Genomic DNA, 10,199 nt, shown 5'->3' with positions numbered 1-10,199 from the left:
ACCTGGCCTGACTGGACCCCAACATGCACCTGGTCTGACTGGACCCCAACATGTACCTGGCCTGACTGGACCCCAACATGCACCTGGCCTGACTGGACCCCAACATGCACCTGGCCTGACTGGACCCCAACATGTACCTGGCCTGACTGGACCCCAACATGCACCTGGCCTGACTGGACCCCAACATGCACCTGGCCTGACTGGACCCCAACATGCACCTGGTCTGACTGGACCCCAACATGCACCTGGCCTGACTGGACCCCAACATGTACCTGGCCTGACTGGACCCCAACATGCACCTGGCCTGACTGGACCCCAACATGCACCTGGCCTGACTGGACCCCAACATGCACCTGGCCTGACTGGACCCCAACATGCACCTGGCCTGACTGGACCCCAACATGCACCTGGCCTGACTGGACCCCAACATGTACCTGGCCTGACTGGACCCCAACATGCACCTGGCCTGACTGGACCCCAACATGCACCTGGCCTGACTGGACCCCAACATGTACCTGGCCTGACTGGACCCCAACATGCACCTGGTCTGACTGGACCCCAACATGTACCTGGTCTGACTGGACCCCAACATGCACCTGGCCTGACTGGACCCCAACATGTACCTGGCCTGACTGGACCCCAACATGCACCTGGTCTGACTGGACCCCAACATGTACCTGGTCTGACTGGACCCCAACATGTACCTGGTCTGACTGGACCCCAACATGCACCTGGCCTGACTGGACCCCAACATGTACCTGGCCTGACTGGACCCCAACATGCACCTGGTCTGACTGGACCCCAACATGCACCTGGTCTGACTGGACCCCAACATGCACCTGGCCTGACTGGACCCCAACATGTACCTGGCCTGACTGGACCCCAACATGCACCTGGTCTGACTGGACCCCAACATGTACCTGGTCTGACTGGACCCCAACATGCACCTGGTCTGACTGGACCCCAACATGTACCTGGCCTGACTGGACCCCAACATGCACCTGGTCTGACTGGACCCCAACATGCACCTGGCCTGACTGGACCCCAACATGCACCTGGCCTGACTGGACCCCAACATGCACCTGGTCTGACTGGACCCCAACATGTACCTGGTCTGACTGGACCCCAACATGTACCTGGTCTGACTGGACCCCAACATGTACCTGGCCTGACTGGACCCCAACATGTACCTGGTCTGACTGGACCCCAACATGCACCTGGCCTGACTGGACCCCAACATGCACCTGGCCTGACTGGACCCCAACATGCACCTGGTCTGACTGGACCCCAACATGTACCTGGTCTGACTGGACCCCAACATGCACCTGGTCTGCTAGGTCACATGGTCAGGGAAACTCCTGGTGGGGGCAAAAATTGGACAGTTGTGTAAAGTCAACACAGCAGGAGGTGGATAATGTTCACAATGACTAAGGTTGTGTTTCTCTGTTCAGACGTTGCTGAAGCATGCCAGATCTTACAACGCCTGGGTAGGTATTTTACATATCAGCTAACCACATACTGTATGTTCTAGCAATCTAGTGCCGGCGGCACAGTCTGACGTGGCACGCAACCATTGGTTGATGCATGCAACGTCTGAGCAGGGGAACACCACCTAAATAAACATGATAGTACCAGACAGAGTTAAGTTGGAGCTCCTCTCTTGTGACAGACTTGACAAAAACCATTTGACTCCATGGTGAGCATAGGTCATCCACCTCCACCGGTTTTCTTGGGCCCGTTTCTTGAGTTCTTTCCATAAATACTTCTGTTGTTCCATCTAGGTGTTCCTTGGTCTTCCACAGTTTCTTTGTCTTATGGTTTCCCTGTCAGGGACCAGGGTCTGGTGAAGTTGGATGTCCTTAGTGGCCGATCCAGCCCCATTTTCTGCCTTTTATTTGGATGTCTATTTTGTCCAGTTCTTTATTTTTGTATTTTTTTGTTGATATTTGGCCAATGTTTCCCCAGAATGGTCCGTAGACATGTTGTTTGGTCTTGTAACAAACAAATCACATGAATTGATTAGCTGGCTAGCGGGTTCCGAGATTACGTTGCGGAGCACATGCACATGGTCGCGGAGGCACAGAATATACAGACCATGTGTAAACGAGACGAATCTGAGTCTTGAGAACATGAACATCACACCCTCCAAGAGGTGAGAATGAAAGTCACTGTTAAGAAGGACAGTATCCTGGAATAGCGATAGCCCTGATTCAAGATATTCAATGTCAAAAGCAAAAGGGACATGGGGGGGAAATTGCAAGTTTGTTGAGGTAGTTAAGTAGCTAGCTTCAGTCAGGATTAACCATGCTTCGCTCCTCTCCAGTCCCGGCCATCTATGCAACCAGAGCCAGTCTTCTCTTTGGGGTCGGAGGTCATCCTCTCTGGATACTATATTTCTGGAGGAACTGCAGGGTGAGCCTCGTAGAACTACCGTCCCTGTAGTGCACTGCAGGGACATGACAGGCATGTATCCTGCCTACATGAATGGCTAGACCCCTGTCTCTTCCCAACTCTACCCCCAGCCAAAGACTCATAATGTTACTCACCTGCTGCAGCCCAACACCAGTGAAGTAAGTAACTAGCCACCTGGAGAGATCCACTTGACACCACACATGGCACGTTCCATCTGATGGGTGCTGTGTGTTAGTGGGTGGCATTATCTTCATTTTATGGAGAGAAACAACCTCTTCGTTGTAATGTAAATAATGGCATTAATGTAGTGTGGCATATGTGAGATGTCTACTATCTCTGCCCAAGGCCTGGTGGCTCACAGAGTAGAGCACTGACACTCTGCCCAAGGCCTGGTGGCTCACAGAGTAGAGCACTGACACTCTGCCCAAGGCCTGGTGGCTCACAGAGTAGAGCACTGACACTCTGCCCAAGGCCTGGTGGCTCACAGAGTAGAGCACTGACACTCTGCCCAAGGCCTGGTGGCTCACAGAGTAGAGCACTGACACTCTGCCCAAGGCCTGGTGGCTCACAGAGTAGAGCACTGACACTCTGCCCAAGGCCTGGTGGCTCACAGAGTAGAGCACTGACACTCTGCCCAAGGCCTGGTGGCTCACAGAGTAGAGCACTGACACTCTGCCCAAGGCCTGGTGGCTCACAGAGTAGAGCACTGACACTCTGCCCAAGGCCTGGTGGCTCACAGAGTAGAGCACTGACACTCTGCCCAAGGCCTGGTGGCTCACAGAGTAGAGCACTGACACTCTGCCCAAGGCCTGGTGGCTCACAGAGTAGAGCACTGACACTCTGCCCAAGGCCTGGTGGCTCACAGAGTAGAGCACTGACACTTGTGAAAGTCTGCACTCTATTTAACAGAGTGAGGTTGAATGTGTATTCTAAGTCCTCAAGAAAGAGATTTTCCTGCGTAAGACACGTTTATGTATTTCCTCCTGTGATACAACAATTACATCTAACCAGCACCAAACTGCCATGGCCAAACTCACCATCTCCAGTTTTAGAAGGCATTGTACTGTACTGTACAGAGCAATAATGAAATCGGTCATGAACCACTGTTTGGCTTTAATACATTTTTAAGTAAAAATGTAAACCCTGCATATTTGAGGATTCATTTGCAGTGAGACATTAATTCTGACTGAGTAGTTGTGAGATTATTTTCACCACAGTGTCTGGTTCACTGTGATAAAGTACTAAGCCCCCATCACGCTGTTTTGGGGAGCCAGGGTGACTGTGGTCGTGCTGTGCCAGCCAACACGCACACACACACACACACATAGGCACTCACAAAGACCCATACACACACACGCCTATGGGCACGCACACATACACAATCAAGCTCTGTCACTATTATGATTGATAACCCCAAAACATGGCATCCAAATGAACATTTTTAACAGACCTAGAGCGAGTTGGACAGCTCATTTCAACGCCAGAATCAACCTCGTTAAATTAACATTATTTATTGTGAATGGTTTGTGTAGTAAAAGTGATACAACTGTCACGGCTACAGTACTTGCTACTTGCATTCTGTTGTTGACAAGGCGTTTTCATGTTAATCAGATAATGGGTGTAATTTGTGAATATGGTTTATCGTAATTATTATTGTTATTTTAATTATCCCTAAATCCTAAAAGATCATAATTTGCTCAGTGGGTGTAAAATGTAAATAAATTGATTTTACCACTCATTCAACCATATGAATGTATCAGCAGTCCCAGTTTGTACAGCATCTAATATTACATGCTATTTTAATCCATATACCATTGTATAATATAATATAAATTGAGGAATGATTTAACAAGGAAAGGCTAAACCTCTGTCACCATGTGTTGACGTCAGTGCCCAAACTGCCTGTCTATCTAAAAGAGAGACAGTCAGCTGCCGCTACGCGCAAGGCCCTGTGTGTCATCTCTGACGCCTGTGATGCCTGCCACACACACACACACACACACACACACACACACACACACCCACATAACCTCCACCCAACGGCCCTCTCTCTCTCTGACCCGCCCCCTTTTCTATCTCATACCCTTTGACTTTCCTGCCTTGGTATATATAGTCAGTGAGGCTCTCAGTGTTCTCCTGGCAGCCATCATGAAGGGTATAGTCTCAATCTGCTGCTTCATCAGCCTGCTGGTCCTGGCCTCAGCAGGTAAGGGGCCCTCACACTTTATCTACCATTTTATATGTTTATGTGGATGTCGATATACATAGATTTTGTATGGATGTGTGTTTATAGGCTTGTTAGTGCTATTGGTCGTTGGAAGACTACAGTACTGAACTGTACATGTCCTGGGGTACAGCTCATGTATCAAATGTATGAGACGTGGCATGGTTGGGTTGGTTGGATGTCTTAGCATGCTTTCATTGTCCAGTCAATTTGGTGGCTTGTAGACAGACAAATATACTGGATCGATTTTACTTATCCAACATACGTTATTCAGACTGAAAAATTCTGAGATCTCTACACTGATACGTCCAGCCATTGTTTTCAGTGGACTAAACTGTCTTACTCTTTGGGCTTTTAGCAACTATGCAGATGGATTCTTCTGTCAGTCAGTTGTGTGGGTTTATAGGGACATAGAAGGTACTGTAGATATGGAGTTTTTGTCGTTTTTAAGTGTTGTAGTTTTAAGCCAGGACTTGCACGGGTCCTTCAAACAGTGGCGGCCACCCGGACACAGGCATGAGCATAGACACCTGTGTCCCTCTCTCTCTGCTATCCTGCAGCGCTATTCAAAATCCATGGGTTTTAAATTAAATATGGTAGAACGCTAGGTTCAATCAGGACAGAATATTTTAAGGCCTCCGTCCTTTTAAAAATGGTGCAAACTTGGCACATCTTGCAGTCTCTCGTTATTTTTTGTGTGTGTGCATATATTCCTTTATTAAGTCTCATCAAGATGTTTATTAGACACACACACACACAGTGGGTGTGACTTTTATACACCAGAACCTTTTGGCGTGGTGACGGTGTGTCACCTGTCCTAAAGCCTGGCGCCAGCTGAAGGAACATCTCAGATTGTACTAGAGAGAAGAGTCTGCATACCCTCAGTGTATCACTTTCTCTCCCTCTGTCTCGCTTTCTTTGATTCCTCTCTCTCTCTCTCTCTGTCTTTCGATTTCCCTTTCTTCAATTTCTCTCTCACCCCCTCTTTCTTTCCCATTCTTTGATTTTCTCTCCCTCCCTCTCTCTCTGTCCTTGCTGACAAGTAGTTGTCATAGGGACATTTTTGATACTTGTATCTATTGACTGATTAGCTTGACATTTTACTGGATTCATTCATATATATTACATACTTTTATTTTCAAGCGATTACATGAATTGTCCATAGCTTTATCTGCCTTTGATTGTGTAGGATAGGTGCCCATGACACAAGTGTTGAAATAAAATGCCCAGATTACTCCTTGATTACATCAAGATCACCCTCTCTCCAGAAATGCGGCGGAGGGATCTCTCGAAAGTAAAACAGTTTCTTCCTGTTACCCTTGTCCGTCCTTGGGCTCCGCTCAGTTCCAGGGCAACAGGCCTTCCTATCCCAGTCCCAGCCTGCTGTCAGGTGTCTAGGATTGAAAGGCAGGCGTCCCGTAACCGGACACCGTCCACTATAGATCCCCCCCCCCCCCTTCCACCCCTCCCCAGACACAGCACTACCCTTTAGCAACATTGCCTCCACAGCTGCTGTCACCCTGCACTGTCACAATCACAATTTATTCCCAGCAGCTGGCCTTATAGGGACATGCATTATCGAGTCAGGCGGGGCCGGAGGAGGCCGGAGCGGGAGCACACAGGCCCTGCTAGCGGTTCTGACTAGAGGGACTACAGCTACAGCCGGAAGTAACTTTTTCCTAACAGGTTAGGAGAATTTACGCAGCAGGTTAGGAGACTTAGGTTAATGTTAGGGAAAGGGCTAGGGTTAGTTAAAATGCTCTCCTAACCTGCCACGAAAAGTTATTTCCGCTCGTAGCTGTACTCCCTCTAGTCACAACCCCTGCTATCTTAGCTTGGGCCTAGCCTGGTCCAGCAGCATGGGTGGCTAGCTATGTAGCATTGAATAGCAAAGCCAGGTGGCTAATGCTATCCGAGTAGGCTGGTGGGAGGAGCTATAGGAGGAGGGGCTCATTGTAATGGCTGGAATGGGAATGTTTGTGTTTGATACCGTTCCATTTATTCCATTCCAGCCATTACAATGAGCCTGTCCTATAGCTAACTTTGTTAGTGTGTAACACTGATTCCATGGAGCGCTACTGTAGGGTGATGATGTTGTTCCTGTGGATGGCTTGTTCATATGAGTGGAGAAGGACTGCCAGGAAGTTCCTCTGGGCTAACCAGGTTAGCATTAGCCTACTTTAGGCTTATTTTAGCATCGCCTAGATTACACTGTAAAACTGAAATGTGGGGATGTTGTCCATATTTGACACAATGGTTGCCAGAAAATTTTGTTTTCTTGGTAAGCATGAGGTCCTTCAAAGCCCATGGGAACAGTATTGGCAACGACTAAGGGAATCGTATTGTAGCCGAAGTGTTGGAGTGATACATGGTTAAGAGATTGGAGCATCCAGATGGAAATGAAGCACTGTCATGTTCAGTTAGGCTATTGTATGTCATCATCAAATTATATTACTGCAATGGCTATAAATGACATGGATCATTCAACTGGATTAATCACTGCTAGAAAGGGATACTTGTTATCCTGACTGTTAATGGCTATTTCTACAGGCCACCTGTTTAACCAGGAGTGGTGCTCAGACAGTGGACTGCTCATTCAGACCAGGGTTAGTCTTGTCTCCCTGTTGTGCTAACTGGAGCATTTTCTCTTCTCTTACTTAAAGCAGAATCCTGATTTTGGATGATTTACGCATTGAAGTCAGTGGGAGATAAGTGTTAACATTTGATTGCTGTTTTGTCCTGTGTTCCTGAGTGTTTACACTAGAAGCCATAATACTAATCAGAGAAGTAACACTAAACAGAATGCCTTTGGCCCAACCTGAAGTGTGAGGAGATATGGGGTGACACGGGCACTCTCTTTCCCTCTGTGTCCCCCATTGATGGCAAGCAGTAGGCCTGGGGGCCTGGGGCATCCCTACAGTGCTGGCAGTGGGGACACCCGACCCCCTGCTCCCCCTCTAGAACAAGCCCCTCAGTTCCCTCAAGGTCGGTCACTTGGTGAGTCTCTGTGGATCAGTGACAGGAGTGCCGGGAGAGTAGTGTCAGATCAACACCCCAGCGTAAAGCGCCCTCGCAACCCTCTCCTCGCCCCCCTTCCCTTCCCTCCCATCCCATCCCATCCCGTGCCACTTCACTGTGTCCTCAGACTGATCCTCATGGTCCTCGCCATCCATCCCGTGCCACTCCACTGTGTCCTCAGACTGATCCTCATGGTCCTCGCCCTCCTTCCCGTGCCACTTCACTGTGTCCTCAGACTGATCCTCATGGTCCTCACCCTCCATCCCGTGCCACTTCACTGTGTCCTCAGACTGATCCTCATGGTCCTCACCCTCCATCCCGTGCCACTTCACTGTGTCCTCAGACTGATCCTCATGGTCCTCACCCTCCTTCCCGTGCCACTTCACTGTGTCCTCAGACTGATCCTCATTGTCCTCGCCCTCCATCCCGTGCCACTTCACTGTGTTCTCAGACTGATCCTCACGGTCCTCGCCCTCCTTCCCGTGCCAGCCTCCTGAACCATGTCACCAAGAGTGCTTACGCTGTGGCCTGTGACATTGGCCAGCGAGCCTCTAAGCCACAAAATCCCTCTAAGATTTAACCCTAAAAACAGCCCCGGTCCAGTAGTCCTTTGAACGTTCTTTAACTGTAAAATGGCATGAACTCTGTCTCCATTTTGGACACAAGCTGACAATTGGTTTGTCCTTTAGTCTGGAGTCTATGTATGGGTTTGTACATATGGATAGAGCTTGTGTGCCCAGTGTATTGGAGTTTAAATGTGTTTAAGGTATGTAAATGAGTATGAGTGTGATGATTGGGCCAAGGAATGTTTCCTGACCATGTGACCTGACCAGGAAGAACTCTGAGATGAGACCACCTGGTGCTCCAAGATGGCTATATCACAACTATCATGAGGCTAGACGGGTCCTCATTCTGAATCAAGATGTTGGGGGGGGGGGGGGGGTAACTGAGAGGGCTGTTTGGAATGCACTCAGAGCGGATTTTGCTAAAACTCTCTCATAAACACTCCTGCATCCAGTTAGTGAAGTAGGCCAACTGGTCTGAGGCACGGGGGACTGTCTGAGACTGGACAGGAATGTAAACCTAACACAGTGAAAACTACCGGAGTAGGTTATTCACAGCAGAGCAATTATACCTGATACTGGCTTGTTGCTTGGCTACCACACTTACAGCTACTGATAGGATATGGGACTTGTCTTCTTCTTTACAGCCACCAAATCACCACTACAACCAACAATCCCCAAGGACCATTACATTCTGTTGCAACAATTAGAAGGGGGTTATTGGGTCAGAAAATCTGCTCCATGTTCAGAAAGTTGCTCATAGAAATGCAAAGTAAAGAGCAGGGCTAATTCTCACCTTTCTATTTGACAATAACTCCTGAATGTTGCATCCCTATGCGGAAGAGACATTTCTGTTGAATGCTTTCAGTTGTGCAGCTGACTAGGTATCCCCTTTCCCTTCCTTATTTGGATGCATCATTGAGTGTCATGTGGTTTGTCAGCGGCCTCTTGAGAAGCTGCTTCAGACTTGTTAACACCTCCCTACTCGTCCTCACCCTCTAGCCTACATATAGCCTATTATAATTTAGAGCTGTAGAACATAGATCCTCACCCTCTAGCCTACATATAGCCTATTATAATATAGAGCTGTACAAAATAGATCCTCACCCTCTAGCCTACATATAGCCTATTATAATATAATGCTGTAGAAAATAGATCCTCACCCTCTAGCCTACATATAGCCTATTATAATATAGAGCTGTAGAAAATAGATCCTCACCCTCTAGCCTACATATAGCCTGTTATAATATAGAGCTGTAGAACATAGATCCTCACCCTTAAGCCTACATACACTGAGTGTACGAAACATTAGGAACACCTTCTTAATATTGAGTTGCACCCCCTTTTGCCCTCAGAACAGTCTAATTTCATCTGGGCATGGACTCTACAAGGTGTAGAAAGTATTCCACAGGGATGCTGGCCCATGTTAACTGCAATGCTTCCCACAGTTGTGTCAAGTTGGCTGGATGTCCTTTGGCTGGTGGATCATTCTTGATACACACAGGAAACTGTTAAGAGTGAAAAACCCAGCAGCGTTGGAGTTCTTGACACACTCAAACCGGTGCGCCTGGCACCTACTACCATACCTCGTTCAAAGGCACCAGTGGAGGCTGCTGAGGGGAGGACAGCTCATAATAATGGCTGGAACGGAGCGAATGGAATGGCATCTATTTGATACCATTCCACCTATACCGCTCCAGCCATTACCACGAGCCCGTTCTCCCCAATTAAGGTGCCACCAACCTCCTGTGAAAGGCACTTAAATCTTTTGTCTTGCATATTCACCCTCTGAATGGCACATATACACAATCCATGTCTCAGTTGTCTCAACACTTAAAAATCCTTCTTTAACCTGTCTCCTCCCTTCATCTACACTGATTGTAAGCATTTCACTGTTAGTCTACACATGTTGTTTACGAAGCATGTGACAATAAAAACAATTATTTGATTTGATTGACGTGGATTTAACATGTGACCTCAAT

At 48.1% G+C, this 10,199-nt stretch overlaps 1 protein-coding gene across 1 annotated transcript in view; it reads left to right on the top strand.

Moving 5' to 3' along the window:
- Window positions 1-4,560: 4,560 nt before the first annotated feature.
- Window positions 4,561-10,199, top strand: part of LOC311143029 (sarcalumenin-like) — a gene marked incomplete at both ends in the record, with an annotated part of 29,828 nt that continues 24,189 nt past the window's right edge. Inside the window, 1 exon segment of the mRNA XM_084178826.1 lies at window positions 4,561-4,618. Coding sequence (XP_084034952.1) covers window positions 4,561-4,618 — 58 coding nt within the window.

Source organism: Coregonus lavaretus, assembly GCF_964263955.1.
Source record: "Coregonus lavaretus genome assembly, chromosome: 2".
Classification (NCBI taxonomy): Eukaryota; Metazoa; Chordata; class Actinopteri; order Salmoniformes; family Salmonidae; genus Coregonus; species Coregonus lavaretus.
Note: the sequence above shows the minus strand (reverse complement) of the source record. Positions and strands in the feature narration are given on the sequence as shown.